This window comes from Haliotis rubra, unplaced genomic scaffold, assembly GCF_003918875.1.
Source record: "Haliotis rubra isolate DU_JTF1 unplaced genomic scaffold, ASM391887v1 Scf164, whole genome shotgun sequence".
Classification (NCBI taxonomy): Eukaryota; Metazoa; Mollusca; class Gastropoda; order Lepetellida; family Haliotidae; genus Haliotis; species Haliotis rubra.
In genome coordinates this window covers 1129405-1147000 of record NW_025765603.1, presented here as the reverse complement: position 1 = coordinate 1147000, position 17596 = coordinate 1129405, and the positions used below count along the sequence as shown (strand labels likewise).

Sequence of the window (17596 nt, the reverse complement as noted above, 5' to 3'; positions counted from 1 at the left end):
GTATGTGATACACAATCAAACAAGTCTGTTATGAACAATAATCCTTGCACAAGGGGTATGTGATACACAATCAAACAAGTCTGTTATGAACAATAATCCTTGCACAAGGGGTATGTGATACACAATCAAACAAGTCTGTTATGAACAATAATCCTTGCACAAGGGTATGTGATACACAAATCAAACAAGTCTGTTATGAACAATAATCCTTGCACAAGGGTATGTGATACACAATCAAACAAGTCTGTTATGAACAATAATCCTTGCACAAGGGGTATGTGATACACAATCAAACAAGTCTGTTATGAACAATAATCCTTGCACATGGGGTATGTGATACACAATCAAACAAGTCTGTTATGAACAATAATCCTTGCACAAGGGGTATGTGATACACAATCAAACAAGTCTGTTATGAACAATAATCCTTGCACAAGGGGTATGTGATACACAATCAAACAAGTCTGTTATGAACAATAATCCTTGCACAAGGGGTATGTGATACACAATCAAACAAGTCTGTTATGAACAATAATCCTTGCACAAGGGGTATGTGATACACAATCAAACAAGTCTGTTATGAACAATAATCCTTGCACAAGGGGTATGTGATACACAATCAAACAAGTCTGTTATGAACAATAATCCTTGCACAAGGGTATGTGATACACAATCAAACAAGTCTGTTATGAACAATAATCCTTGCACAAGGGGTATGTGATACACAATCAAACAAGTCTGTTATGAACAATAATCCTTGCACAAGGGGTATGTGATACACAATCAAACAAGTCTGTTATGAACAATAATCCTTGCACAAGGGGTATGTGATACACAATCAAACAAGTCTGTTATGAACAATAATCCTTGCACAAGGGGTATGTGATACACAATCAAACAAGTCTGTTATGAACAAGAATCCTTGCACAAGGGGTATGTGATACACAACCAAACAAGTCTGTTATGAACAATAATCCTTGCACAAGGGGTATGTGATACACAATCAAACAAGTCTGTTATGAACAATAATCCTTGCACAAGGGGTATGTGATACACAATCAAACAAGTCTGTTATGAACAATAATCCTTGCACAAGGGGTATGTGATACACAATCAAACAAGTCTGTTATGAACAATAATCCTTGCACAAGGGGTATGTGATACACAATCAAACAAGTCTGTTATGAACAATAATCCTTGCACTTGTGATACACAATCAAACAAGTCTGTTATGAACAATGATCCTTGCACAAGGGTATGTGATACAAATCAAACAAGTCTGTTATAAACAATAATCCTTGCACAAGGGGTATGTGATACACAATCAAACAAGTCTGTTATGAACAATAATCCTTGCACATGGGGTATGTGATACACAATCAAACAAGTCTGTTATAAACAATAATCCTTGCACAAGGGGTATGTGATACACAATCAAACAAGTCTGTTATGAACAATAATCCTTGCACAAGGGGTATGTGATACACAATCAAACAAGTCTGTTATGAACAATAATCCTTGCACATGGGGTATGTGATACACAATCAAACAAGTCTGTTATGAACAATAATCCTTGCACAAGGGGTATGTGATACACAATCAAACAAGTCTGTTATGAACAATAATCCTTGCACAAGGGGTATGTGATACACAATCAAACAAGTCTGTTATGAACAATAATCCTTGCACAAGGGGTATGTGATACACAATCAAACAAGTCTGTTATGAACAATAATCCTTGCACAAGGGGTATGTGATACACAATCAAACAAGTCTGTTATGAACAATAATCCTTGCACAAGGGGTATGTGATACACAATCAAACAAGTCTGTTATGAACAATAATCCTTGCACAAGGGGTATGTGATACACAATCAAACAAGTCTGTTATGAACAATAATCCTTGCACAAGGGGTATGTGGATACACAATCAAACAAGTCTGTTATGAACAATAATCCTTGCACAAGGGGTATGTGATACACAATCAAACAAGTCTGTTATGAACAATAATCCTTGCACAAGGGGTATGTGATACACAATCAAACAAGTCTGTTATAAACAATAATCCTTGCACAAGGGGTATGTGATACACAATCAAACAAGTCTGTTATGAACAATAATCCTTGCAATAAGGGTATGTGATACACAATCAAACAAGTCTGTTATGAACAATAATCCTTGCACAAGGGGTATGTGATACACAATCAAACAAGTCTGTTATGAACAATAATCCTTGCACAAGGGGGTATGTGATACACAATCAAACAAGTCTGTTATAAACAATAATCCTTGCACAAGGGGTATGTGATACACAATCAAACAAGTCTGTTATGAACAATAATCCTTTGCACAAGGGGTATGTGATACACAATCAAACAAGTCTGTTATGAACAATAATCCTTGCACAAGGGGTATGTGATACACAATCAAACAAGTCTGTTATGAACAATAATCCTTGCACAAGGGTATGTGATACACAATCAAACAAGTCTGTTATGAACAAGAATCCTTGCACAAGGGGTATGTGATACACAATCAAACAAGTCTGTTATGAACAATAATCCTTGCACAAGGGGTATGTGATACACAATCAAACAAGTCTGTTATGAACAATAATCCTTGCACAAGGGGTATGTGATACACAATCAAACAAGTCTGTTATGAACAATAATCCTTGCACAAGGGGTATGTGATACACAATCAAACAAGTCTGTTATGAACAATAATCCTTGCACAAGGGGTATGTGATACACAATCAAACAAGTCTGTTATGAACAATAATCCTTGCACAAGGGGTATGTGATACACAATCAAACAAGTCTGTTATGAACAATAATCCTTGCACAAGGGGTATGTGATACACAACCAAACAAGATCTGGTACCCTGATCCATGAAAAACCTTTTACAAACACAGGTTGCTGGAGTGAGTGAGTGAGTATGGTGTTTCGCAGCATTTAGCAATATTCCATCAATAACACAGTCGGACACCAGAAATAGGCTTCACATATTATACCCATGTGGGGAATCGAACTCAGGTCTTCGGCATGATGAGCGAACACTTTAACCACAAGGCTACCCCATCCCTTGTACAGGTTGCCGAAAACCTATCTGATTTGGAATCCACATTGGGCAAACTTATTGCAAATTAAACAATTATAGGTACTGTAAACGTACTTATTTTCGCGTGGTGCAATTTTCGCGGAATTGACAGTTTAGACTACTTCGCGCGGTCAATTATTCGCGCAATCAGTAATTGCAGGAACTGCCAGCTGTCTCTTTGGCCGCCACAAATAGCAGTGAAAACAAACATAGTGGCTGAACCTGTCAGGCGGCGTTTATTGCTTACTCACAGGAAATCCCTATCTGTGCGATATACTAGTACACAGTAATCCGTTTACTCCTCGAAGAGAAAAACACATCAGTCTTATGTCCAATTCTGACCATTTGATCTAATTAACTTATACTGTATATGAAGCTCTTTGTGATTTCAAACAAGCCGGTTGTTGTGAATGAGATGATTGAGTGTTAGTGACTATTCGCTTCATGATGTACTGGTGAATAAAATCTTAATGAATAAATAAAATACCGCTGTATTATTTCTTTCCGAGTCGCTTTCGCGGGTAATCTGTTTTGTATCAAACCATGTCATGTGACCAATTTCCATGGCGGCCACAACACACATTGCTGTTTTCGCTAATCTCGGCAATGGGACTTGGCTCATTATTTAATTATGTTTTGGGAAATCCATTACAGCGACAGTTGAGTATGATCAGTCGTCATTTTAAGATTCCCGTTGATTTCTGTCTTCAAACGTGATGTGTTATGGTAACAACTCAGGGGCGAGCGTGGCTAGACTGAATGAATGACAGGTTTATTCGCGGTGTATAAATTTTCGCGCTAAAATGTTTTGCGCGAAAAGCACGAAAATAAAACCTGCGCGAAATATAATACGTTTACAGTATTAGATGAAGAGGAATTTAAAGATCCAAGGTTTTGGATATCCATGTGGTGATTATAAGATGAGATAAAACAGACATTGCAGTGTCCGATGCTGACCTCAGGTTGTTGGTTGTCATGCCGACCAGCAGACAGATATATCTGGCATTCCTGTAGGAATTGGTGCCAGTTGTGGCCCTGACCAAAAGGTGTTCATAATGATAATCAATACAGGATGAAAACAAGGTACCAATCTGGGTTGTTTATGTTGCTGATTGTGCTGGGAGATTCCGGCTTCCCATCTGAGAAATAATCATCATCGTACCAAAATAACAGTACCTGCTGGACCAGCTTCTAGTTAATGAGTGAGTGAGTTGAGTTTTACACTGCTTTTAGCAATATTCCAGCAATATCACGATGGGGGGACACCAGAAATGGGCTTCAAACAATGTGCCCATGTGGGGAATCGAACCCAGGTCTAAAGTGCGACGAGCAAACGCCTTAACCACTAGGCTACCCCACCACCCTTCTAGTTAATGACATTGCTCGTTGAATTTTTTTTAAATTGTGCAAGGAGCCATAAGGGTGAATTGGATCTCAAGCTATACTATCATGGCAAACTCGAATTGGGCTTCTCAAACTCTATACATCTGTATATAGAGATTTGAACAGAGGTCTTCGGTGTTGAGAGAACACTTACCTCATCACTTAACAACAGACAAACATTGGTAAGAGCAGTGTATTGTTTCTTCTACAACACAAAGTGGAGTTTGAGTGACTGAGTGAGTTCAGTGAACACTAGAATGATGCAGGAGTGAGTTCTATGTGAGTGTGAGTTTGGTTGTAAATCAGTGAGTGAGTGAGTGAGTTCAGTGAACACTAGAATGATGCAGGAGTGAGTTCTATGTGGGTGTGAGTTTGGTTGTAAATCAGTGAGTGAGTGAGTGAGTTCAGTGAACACTAGAATGATGCAGGAGTGAGTTCTATGTGGGTGTGGAGTTTGGTTGTAAATCAGTGAGGTGAGTGAGTGAGTTCAGTGAACACTAGAATGATGCAGGAGTGAGTTCTATGTGAGTGTGAGTTTGGTTGTAAATCAGTGAGTGAGTGAGTGAGTTCAGTGAACACTAGGAATGATGCAGGAGGAGTTCTATGTAAGTGTGAGTTTGGTTGTAAATCAGTGAGTGAGTGGGAGTGAGTGAGTTCAGTGAACACTAGAATGATGCAGGAGAAGTTCTATATGAGTGTGAGTTTGGTTGTAAATCAGTGAGTGAGTGAGTGAGTTCAGTGAACACTAGAATGATGCAGGAGGAGTTCTATATGAGTGTGAGTTTGGTTGTAAATCAGTGAGTGAGTGAATGAGTTCAGTGAACACTAGAATGATGCAGGAGTGAGTTCTATGTGAGTGTGAGTTTGGTTGTAAATCAGTGAGTGAGTGAGTGAGTTCAGTGAACACTAGAATGATGCAGGAGTGAGTTCTATGTGAGTGTGAGTTTGGTTGTAAATCAGTGAGTGAGTGAGTGAGTTCAGTGAACACTAGAATGATGCAGGAGTGAGTTCTATGTGGGTGTGAGTTTGGTTGTAAATCAGTGAGTGAGTTCAGTGAACACTAGAATGATGCAGGAGTGAGTTCTATGTGGGTGTGAGTTTGGTTGTAAATCAGTGAGTGAGTGAGTGAGTTCAGTGAACACTAGATTGATGCAGGAGTGAGTTCTATCTTGCGGGTGTGAGTTTGGTTGTAAATCAATGAGCTGGCCAGTGAGTGAGTTCAGTGAACACTAGAATGATGCAGGAGTGAGTTCTATGTGAGTGTGAGTTTGGTTGTAAATCAGTGAGTGAGTGAGTGAGTTCAGTGAACACTAGAATGATGCAGGAGTGAGTTCTATGTGAGTTTGGTTGTAAATCAGTGAGTGAGTGAGTTCAGTGAACACTAGAATGATGCAGGAGTGAGTTCTATGTGGGTGTGAGTTTGGTTGTAAATCAGTGAGTGAGTGAGTGAGTTCAGTGAACACTAGAATGATGCAGGAGTGAGTTCTATGTGAGTGTGAGTTTGGTTGTAAATCAGTGATGGAGTTCAGTGAACACTAGAATGATGCAGGAGTGAGTTCTATGTGAGTGTGAGTTTGGTTGTAAATCAGTGAGTGAGTGAGTGAGTTCAGTGAACACTAGAATGATGCAGGAGTGAGTTCTATGTGAGTGTGAGTTTGGTTGTAAATCAGTGAGTGAGTGAGTGAGTTCAGTGAACACTAGAATGATGCAGGAGTGAGTTCTATATGAGTGTGAGTTTGGTTGTAAATCAGTGAGTGAGTGAGTGAGTTCAGTGAACACTAGAATGATGCAGGAGTGAGTTCTATATGAGTGTGAGTTTGGTTGTAAATCAGTGAGTGAGTGAATGAGTTCAGTGAACACTAGAATGATGCAGGAGTGAGTTCTATATGAGTGTGAGTTTGGTTGTAAATCAGTGAGTGAGTGAGTGAGTTCAGTGAACACTAGAATGATGCAGGAGTGAGTTCTATGTGAGTGTGAGTTTGGTTGTAAATCAGTGAGTGAGTGAGTGAGTTCAGTGAACACTAGAATGATGCAGGAATGAGTTCTATGTGGGTGTGAGTTTGGTTGTAAATCAGTGAGTGAGTGAGTGAGTTCAGTGAACACTAGAATGATGCAGGAGTGAGTTCTATGTGGGTGTGAGTTTGGTTGTAAATCAGTGAGTGAGTGAGTGAGTTCAGTGAACACTAGAATGATGCAGGAGTGAGTTCTATGCGGGTGTGAGTTTGGTTGTAAATCAGTGAGTGAGTGAGTGAGTTCAGTGAACACTAGATTGATGCAGGAGTGAGTTCTATGCGGGTGTGAGTTTGGTTGTAAATCAGTGAGTGAGTGAGTGAGTTCAGTGAACACTAGAATGATGCAGGAGTGAGTTCTATATGAGTGTGTGGAGTTTGGTTGTAAATCAGTGAGTGAGTGAGTGAGTTCAGTGAACACTAGAATGATGCAGGAGTGAGTTCTATGTGGGTGTGAGTTTGGTTGTAAATCAGTGAGTGAGTGAGTTCAGTGAACACTAGAATGATGCAGGAGTGAGTTCTATGTGGGTGTGAGTTTGGTTGTAAATCAGTGAGTGAGTGAGTGAGTTCAGTGAACACTAGAATGATGCAGGAGTGAGTTCTATGTGAGTGTGAGTTTGGTTGTAAATCAGTGAGTGAGTGAGTGAGTTCAGTGAACACTAGAATGATGCAGGAGTGAGTTCTATGTGAGTGTGAGTTTGGTTGTAAATCAGTGAGTGAGTGAGTGAGTGAGTTCAGTGAACACTAGAATGATGCAGGAGTGAGTTCTATGGGTGTGAGTTTGGTTGTAAATCAGTGAGTGAGTGAGTGAGTTCAGTGAACACTAGAATGATGCAGGAGTGAGTTCTATGTGGGTGTGAGTTTGGTTGTAAATCAGTGAGTGAGTGAGTGAGTTCAGTGAACACTAGAATGATGCAGGAGTGAGTTCTATGTGGGTGTGAGTTTGGTTGTAAATCAGTGAGTGAGTGAGTGAGTTCAGTGAACACTAGAATGATGCAGGAGTGAGTTCTATGTGAGTGTGAGTTTGGTTGTAAATCAGTGAGGGAGTGAGTGAGTTCAGTGAACACTAGAATGATGCAGGAGTGAGTTCTATGTGAGTGTGAGTTTGGTTGTAAATCAGTGAGTGAGTGAGTGAGTTCAGTGAACACTAGAATGATGCAGGAGTGAGTTCTATGTGAGTGTGAGTTTGGTTGTAAATCAGTGAGTGAGTGAGTGAGTTCAGTGAACACTAGATTGATGCAGGAGTGAGTTCTATGTGGGTGTGAGTTTGGTTGTAAATCAGTGAGTGAGTGAGTGAGTTCAGTGAACACTAGAATGATGCAGGAGTGAGTTCTATGTGGGTGTGAGTTTGGTTGTAAATCAGTGAGTGAGTGAGTGAGTTCAGTGAACACTAGATTGATGCAGGAGTGAGTTCTATGTGGGTGTGAGTTTGGTTGTAAATCAGTGAGTGAGTGAGTGAGTTCAGTGAACACTAGATTGATGCAGGAGTGAGTTCTATGTGAGTGTGAGTTTGGTTGTAAATCAGTGAGTGGCTGAATGTGGTTTAAAATCACTCTGAACAGTATTTCAGCAACATCACAGTGTGTCAACTTGCTATGGAAGAAAGGCCGGAAGTTGGCAGGTCTTAAGCATTAAGCACGTTGTAATGTGTGGTGCTTACAATCAAGAAATAAAATTAGGACGGACATTGGTTTCCGACCCACTAATGTGGGTTTCAGGCACAATAAAGGGGGGCAACTCCACACATCGGATTGTGACATGTTTAACAACAAATGAGGTGAGGTGAGGTGAAATTGGGTTTAACGTCGTGCTTGAGAATATTTCGCTCATACGACGACGTGCATGCGTGTGTATGTGTATGTGCAGTTGCTTGTACTAGCCCAGACTTAAGTTGGTTTTATAGTGCTAGCCCACTGAGATACCATGCCACAGTGAAGCATGAATACCCCAGTCAGACACATTATACTGACTCCGAGCCGACCAGTCCTTGTTGTACCCATTAATGCCGAGCGCCAGGCAGGGACCAACAAGTACCATATTTTAACGTCTTTTGGTATGACGCGGTCGGGGATCGAACCCGCGACCTTTCGCTCTCCGGGCGGACGCTGTAACCACTACACCACGGAGGCGGTCTAACAACAAATGAACAGGATCCCGATGTGATGGGAGATTCAGAATCTCAGGAAAATCATTGACTTGCTTCATTTACAGGCAGTGCTGGGCTGAACAGAAAATAATATATTCAGTGACTTTGAGAAGATGGTGAAAATACATGTGCACACATTCATTAAGCTCAAAGTATTCAATATTATAACTGATACAAATAAATAAGAGCATAAAACAGACAACCAAACGGAAACTAGTACCTTTAGTGACATTCAAAAGAACCCTTCATTCTACAAAGACTGACTGACTGAGTTTGGTTTTACGCCGCTTTTAGCAATATTCCAGCAACATCACGGCGGGGGACACCAGAAATGGGCTTCACACATTGTGCCCATGTGGGGATTCGAACCCGGGTCTTCGGCGTGACGAGCCAATGCTTTAACCATTAGGCTACCCCACCGCCCCCATTCTACAAAGAGCATATGTTTTCATTGACAGATTTGAAATAGAGACACTTGGTTTGTTTAAAGGCATATAATGCCTCAATCTCAATAATTAACATTACCAATGAAGATATTTCAAAGCAGCAAATGTCGCGTCAATAACCCTGTCATGATCAAACAATAAAACATCTGCCGAAACCACGCTGTAAATATTGAACACACCAGCCAGACTTCAATGCTTCATGATCCAAATGTCAGCCTTGTCTCAGTTATAGGAATAAAAGCAACATGCAGAAATCCTGCATTCCATATCTGTGAGAGAGCAAATAGTTTGATAGGTATTGGGTTTTATTCTATACAGTTATTATTTCAAATATTTGAAATAGAAGTTAGTAAAAATAGTTCTTGAATTTGTATGACTGAATGAAAAAAATATGGGCGAAACAGGATTCAAACCCACTGTCACAGTTTCCTGGCATGCCTAAGGGACACAACTCTATATACTAACCTGAAGCACCTCTTCGATGACTGGGACACTAGGCCCCTACTATCTGATATAAAGTTATGAAAGGAACCTGAAAAGACACTGTAATATCTCTTCTGAACATACAACCAGTGGTTAATATCATGACAACACCTTTTAGTGAACCAGGACATAAAACTAATAAAAACCTAACCACCCAAGCTACATTAGTCACCTACTGTGACAAATATAGGTTGATATAACCCATGTGGGGTAAACAGGGACGGTCTCGCATCCCAAATATGTCACTTAATAACCTAGTTGTAGATATATAGCCTCGCCTACTGATGCCTACTACTGATGGTGTGACCTGTTGACATGTGGGCTGGGCATATGAGTGAGTGAGTTTTAATAATACTCCATGTGGGAAATAAAACTCAGGGATATTGATATCGAACACAGCAACCACTGTGCTACCCACCCACACCACAAAAAACAAAACAAAAATATAATGCAACATGAAATCCTGCCCATTCGATAATCAACCAATCAGAAAACAGCAGTATATCAGCTAGCATGACCTGATATGGGTTTTTGGGGGTTTATCGACACATATAACAGCAACATATTTTTTGGTGAGCCAAACCAAAACCACTGAAATTTATTCACCCCCTCAATTTATTTATTGCTAAATAGACTGTATCGGTATATCATATCTGTCCTAGCTGATTATTGTTGCCACAAGATGAACTGTTTCTAGCAACCCATCACAGCTGTGTTGTGTTGATTGAGATAATAACATATTTGTTCTCATTTTGCCAACATTAATATACATTGCTGGTATAATTTGCATGATTACTTTCACATATGTTTCTGTGATGATAAATATATTGCAACCCCACTATATATACAACCTTGGGTCCATGCATGACTAATAAAGTACACCAATAGAACTGCACCTATCACATACAGACTTGAATACCTCGCCATAACACAGGTCTTGGGGTCCACAGATGACCCCAGGAACATAACATGGAATAAAGGCCAAGTAATCTCATGTTTTTCTTGTGCATAGCATAACTGCTATTTTAAGTATTGTGCCCAGTTGTATTGTCAGAGGTGAACCAACAAACTGTGTAAACAACAAACTATGTAAACAACAAACTGTGTAAACAACAATCAGTTCCACAATGTTGTATCCCATCTCATTCTGATACAAAGTTATACAACTATCCATGTTTTACAATGTTCAACAACAATCACTTCCACAATGTTGTATCTCATCTCGTTCTGATACAAAGTTATATAACACAATTCCTCAACTATCCATGTTTTACAATGTCCAACAGCAATCAGTTCCACAATGTTGTGTCTCATCTCGTTCTGATACAAAGTTATATAACACAGTTCCTCAACTATCCATGTTTTACAATGTTCAACAACAATCACTTCCACAATGTTGTATTTTATCTCGTTCTGATACAAAGTTATATAACACAGTTCCTCAACTATCCATGTTTTACAATGTTCAACAACAATGACTTCCACAATGTATCCCATTTCGTTCTGATACAAAGTTATACAACTATCCATGTTTTACAATGTTCAACAACAATCACTTCCACAATGTTGTATCTCATCTCGTTCTGATACAAAGTTATATAACACAATTCCTCAACTATCCACGTTTTACAATGTCCAACAGCAATCAGTTCCACAATGTTGTATTTTATCTCGTTCTGATACAAAGTTATATAACACAGTTCCTCAACTATCCATGTTTTACAATGTTCAACAATGACTTCCACAATGTATCCCATTTCGTTTTGATACAAAGTTATACAACTATCCATGTTTTACAATGTTCAACAACAATCACTTCCACAATGTTGTATCTCATCTCGTTCTGATACAAAGTTATATAACACAGTTCCTCAACTATCAATGTTTTACAATGTTCAACAACAATCACTTCCACAATGTTGTATTTTATCTTGTTCTGATACAAAGTTATATAACACAATTCCTCAACTATCCATGTTTTACAATGTCCAACAGCAATCAGTTCCACAATGTTGTATCTCATCTCGTTCTGATACAAAGTTATATAACACAGTTCCTCAACTATCCATGTTTTACAATGTTCAACAACAATGACTTCCACAATGTATCCCATTTCGTTCTGATACAAAGTTATACAACTATCCATGTTTTACAATGTTCAACAACAATCACTTCCACAATGTTGTATCTCATCTCGTTCTGATACAAAGTTATATAACACAATTCCTCAACTATCCACGTTTTACAATGTCCAACAGCAATCAGTTCCACAATGTTGTATTTTATCTCGTTCTGATACAAAGTTATATAACACAGTTCCTCAACTATCCATGTTTTACAATGTTCAACAATGACTTCCACAATGTATCCCATTTCGTTTTGATACAAAGTTATACAACTATCCATGTTTTACAATGTTCAACAACAATCACTTCCACAATGTTGTATCTCATCTCGTTCTGATACAAAGTTATATAACACAGTTCCTCAACTATCAATGTTTTACAATGTTCAACAACAATCACTTCCACAATGTTGTATTTTATCTTGTTCTGATACAAAGTTATATAACACAATTCCTCAACTATCCATGTTTTACAATGTCCAACAGCAATCAGTTCCACAATGTTGTATCTCATCTCGTTCTGATACAAAGTTATATAACACAGTTCCTCAACTATCCATGTTTTACAATGTTCAACAACAATCACTTCCACAATGTTGTATTTTATCTCGTTCTGATACAAAGTTATATAACACAGTTCCTCAACTATCCATGTTTTACAATGTTCAACAACAATGACTTCCACAATGTATCCCATTTCGTTCTGATACAAAGTTATACAACTATCCATGTTTTACAATGTTCAACAACAATCACTTCCACAATGTTGTATCTCATCTCGTTCTGATACAAAGTTATATAACACAATTCCTCAACTATCCACGTTTTACAATGTCCAACAGCAATCAGTTCCACAATGTTGTATTTTATCTCGTTCTGATACAAAGTTATATAACACAGTTCCTCAACTATCCATGTTTTACAATGTTCAACAACAATCACTTCCACCATGTTGTATTTTATCTCGTTCTGATACAAAGTTATATAACACAGTTCCTCAACTATCCATGTTTTACAATGTTCAACAATGACTTCCACAATGTATCCCATTTCGTTTTGATACAAAGTTATACAACTATCCATGTTTTACAATGTTCAACAACAATCACTTCCACAATGTTGTATCTCATCTCGTTCTGATACAAAGTTATATAACACAGTTCCTCAACTATCCATGTTTTACAATGTTCAACAACAATCAGTTCCACAATTTTGTATCTCATCTCGTTCTGATACAAAGTTATACAACTATCCATGTTTTACAATGTTCAACAATCATAACAATTCTGTTTACAATTTTCAACCAATCAGTTCTACAATGCTGCAGCTGATCTCATTCTGGTATATCTTGATATGGTTCTACAATGTCCTATATCAATCAATCACTATAGACAACAATGTCCTATAGCAACCAGTGCCTTTGTGCAACAATGTCCTATAGCAACCAGTGCCTTGGTGCAACAATGTTCCACAACAGTGACTGTTTTTTTTATGTCCACCTGTACACAACATGCTCAATGACTACTGACCTAATTTCAAACAGCTGCCAACTAAGAACATGATCTTAATCCACATGGTCCTGTTGCTCATAACTCAGCGAAATTAGAGATCACTTTATTCACCAGCAGATCTCTTCAGTTTCTGCACAATTTAACTATAATATCGACCACCAGCAACTATTTCAGCCTACTGTTTCCAGACAGACAATCACACCTGTCTTTTATCTCATTCTTCATTATCTCACAATAGTTACTGTAAACGTACTTATTTTCGCGTGGTGCAATTTTCGCGGAATTGACAGTTTAGACTACATCGCGCGGTCAATTATTCGCGCAATCAGTAATTGCCGGAACTGACAGCCGTCTCTTTGGCCGCCACTAATAGCAGTGAAAACAAACAGAGTGGCCGAACCTGTCAGGCGGCATTTATTACTTACTCACAGGAAATCCCTATCTGTGCGATATACTAGTACACATTAACCCGTTTACTCCCGGAAGAGATGAAAAACACATCAGTATTATGTTCCGAATTCTGACGATCTGACTAATTAACTTATACTGTATATGAAGCTCTTTGTGATTTCAAACAAGCCAGGTTGTTGTGAATGAGATGATTGAGTGTTAGTGACTATTCGCTTCATGATGATACGTTTGTATCTAAATGAATAAATAAAATACTGCTGTATTATTTCTTTCCGAGTCGTTTCGTGGTAATCTGTTTTGTATCAAACCATCTGTCATGTAACCAATTTCCATGGCGGCCACAACACACATTGCTGTTTTCGCTAATTCGGCGATGGGATTTGGCTCATTATTTAATTATGTTTTGGGAAATCCATTACAGCGACAGTTAAGTTTGATTCTTTATGCTACTATCAGTCGTCATTTTAAGATTCCCGTAGATTTCTGTCTTCAAACTTGATGTGTTATGGTAACATCTCAGGGGCGAGCATGGCTAGACTGAATGAATGACAGGTTTATTCGCGGTGTATAAATTTTCGCGCTAAAATGTTTTGCATGAAAAGCTCGAAAATAAAACCTGCGCGAAATATACTACGTTTACAGTATTCTGTCGATTCTGCATTTTATTGTTTAAAGGCTAAAGGTGGATCATAGAACAAATTCCACATTGTATCTAATCATTTGAGTCTAACTGATTGAGTGAGCATTGTAAGTTTGACTTAAAGCTGTTTTGAATAGTGATACTGTAAATCGTCATTTGTCAGCATGTCACTTCAGGGTAGCCCATTGATTGAAGCATTTACCTGTCATGACAGAAGTCTGTGTTTGATTACAAATATGGGTACAATTTGTGAATCCAAATTTTACATTCCCTTCCCTTGTGATTTGGTATATTGCTAAAATGTCTTAAAACTAAAGTCATTTACTCTTTGCTCCGTACATAGTTGCAGGATTAGCCAACATATCTCCAAAGTTTCAATACTTGAACTGAACAATGAAACCCACATTCTGTAAATTTTCCTTTGTTCTATCAGAAGTGACGTGAGTGGCACGATACAATCAGTCAAATTATTATTTACTGGTTGTCCACATTGCACAGTGACAGGAACCAAATCAATAGCATCTAGAATATCAATTACCATATGCAATGGTCCACAGACAATATTGCTAAGGGCACTTGCCAAAACCAGAAACCACCTGAGACTCCACTCTTCTCACATAGGCCCCTATTCTAAGTCCAGCAATATCAGCAAGTTACGAGTGAATTAACCTGATTGGATCCACTCCATGCCTTCTCAATGTCAAGACAATCTTAAATAAAAAGTTACTACTCACGAAAGAATTCCCACCTCAACAGTTTCACAAACAAAATGCCTAGAAAGGGATATAAACATTTTGGCTCTTTCTTTTTCAAGGGAGTTTAATATTCAAGGACAATAATAATATTCTGTGTGGCTAATAGTATTATGTGAAAAGCCCAATAAAAAAATTGAAGTGGGTTGAATTTAATGTTGTATCAATTCTATTTTAGCCACATAGTGACTATTAGTGAAATATGCATGGGATACATATGCATTTGAAATTGAGTGAGTGAGTGAGTGATTGAGTGAGTGAAGATTTAGGTGAGTTGAGTTTACGCTTTAACCACTAGGCTACCCCATTGCTCCCTTGGAAAGGAAGACTTTTGTTTGATTTTGATGTATAACATATTTACAAATTTGGCATCTTTGTGGTTCATGATAAAATTAAACAAGATTTTGGAAAAGTCACCAAATGATCAAATGGGGAATACATTAACGAAGAAAACTATCATAGGAAATGAGTGGCTTGGTTGTAATTGACTTGATTATAGGTCATAATACAGGGATTTATCGTAAAACTATCATTATTCAAAATTACAGAACTATTTCAATAAATTAAGAGGTAATTTGAATCTTAAAAGTACATTCAATGCAATATTGCATAACTTGGCATTAAACATGTTAAAGCCTCTTCTTCCACACTGCATTTCTAGTGTTCCCCGCCGTGATATTGCTGGAATATTGTTAAAAGTGGCATAAAACTTAACTCACTCACTCTTCCACGCTGGTCATGTTATCAGAGAAACACAAGTCACCTCAACTCAGCAGTTACATTTGATTATTACAGTCACCATCAACAGGGAAATATTTAATTCTACTTTGGAAAATACCAGACATCAACTGCAGACTTGGGTCTGAATATCAGTCTCCGAGGAGGTCTAAATAAATCCATTGTAACACAAGTGTGTGAGACATAAATCATGCTACAAGCACATGGCCAGGTGTTCCTGGCCAAGACTCAAATATTTACAGGCAATGAGGAAACTTGAATGGTTTGTAGTTTAATGTAACAATCAGCTACAAGAGCCTGTAATATTGCCTGTAATGTCTGGACTAGAGAGATCAATGACTGCTACGTAGCAACAATTCACACTATTAAGGTATGATAATTCACAGTCATGCAGCCTCAGGTTTGACTATATAGTGCAGCTTTAAACAACAAAGAAGCAACCACCTCCTCTGACCTCAATTACAATGGACCAGTCTCGTGTCAGATTACCTTAATTTATTGAAACATTTCCTTCCCTTACCAAACAGATCTTTAAGAAATTGATACTTTTAGATTCGTGTCTTCATCTCTGCATGTCTAATTTCTGTGTGAGAAATATCTGAACTTATAGACTCTCTTGTAGGCCGACACAAAAACAGGACACAACATACTCCTAGAAACAGATAATTTAGCCATTTATTTATTATCTGTGCCAATTATATAAGTCACAACCTATCCCTTACATAACTATACAATCACATAATTATATCATTGTAATCTCGCAGCTTGGAAGAGCAATAAATGATGATGATGATGATGATGATGATGATGATGATGATGATGATGATGATGATGATGATGATGACAACTCATAATATTAGATTCATGTATTTTTCGAGCAGAAAGCCCAATCTAATGGCTGATTTGACATTATACAACATTCCCAACTTAACTATTTCTAAAACATCAGAGACCTTATTGGATATGTAATGAAATTAATGGACAAAACACATAAACTGAATACACTACGTTAGTATCCTCAACAACACCATCAACACTGGTATCACCATCAACACTGTTGCACGTGCCAGCGAGCGGCTGCAGCATCTCCTCCACCACCAACTGTAACGCAACCACCACAACACTGTCACCAGAAGCCCTTTGTTTACCACAAATGGACCAAAGAAAACCACACCGATCCATACCAAACAAAAGGCAGGCCATAAATATGTCATATTTCTAGGACAACAAAGAATTACCGGAATATCCATGCTGGTAGTGATCTCCTAGTCCAGTGCACGTTAAAATAATTGTCTGGTGACCGTGACTTCCCAGAAGTCTGTGTCCAGTGTTCGGGGGAGACACTCAAGCTCCCGGGATGTGCGAAGCAGAAGAACAGACTTGATATTTCCAAGCTCCAATGCAGACCACAATTAAGTCAGTCAGCAAGACGATCCTTCTTGTATAGAGGGTGCATGGATCTGAATGCACCTTGCCAAATTAGAGAGCACGCCCTGATGCCTGTCTAAGCATGTGACATGCAAACGTACACTGAATGGCGGCGTTGATATTTACGATACTGCCATACCATCAGATTCTTCAATTATGCAAAAAATCAATAACTAGGCAACAGTCAGAATTTCCAATTCTAGGATAGCATCACACAATTGGACAACAGCCTGCACACGCTGCATCAAGTCTTAACTATGGTCCTAATCTCAGGACTACATGTTGTCTGTAAAGTGCATTTATTATTTTGCATAATGTCAATAAGAGGCATGTTGTTATTTGCATAATTAGTCTGCTTGCGGTCAAGTCAGAGACTCACAAGTACAGAAGCATACAGCTCTAACAATAGGACTGATTATGGTC

General features: G+C 38.4%; 1 protein-coding gene across 1 annotated transcript in view; it reads right to left on the bottom strand.

Annotated features, from left to right (window-relative positions):
• LOC124271892 (endothelin-converting enzyme homolog) overlaps positions 1 to 17304 on the bottom strand; it is a 72550-nt gene extending 55246 nt beyond the window's left edge. Inside the window, 1 exon segment of the mRNA XM_046707060.1 lies at positions 16984 to 17304. Within this exon segment, the coding sequence (XP_046563016.1) occupies positions 16984 to 16995 (12 nt within the window). The 5' untranslated portion in view covers positions 16996 to 17304.
• Positions 17305 to 17596: the final 292 nt, after the last annotated feature.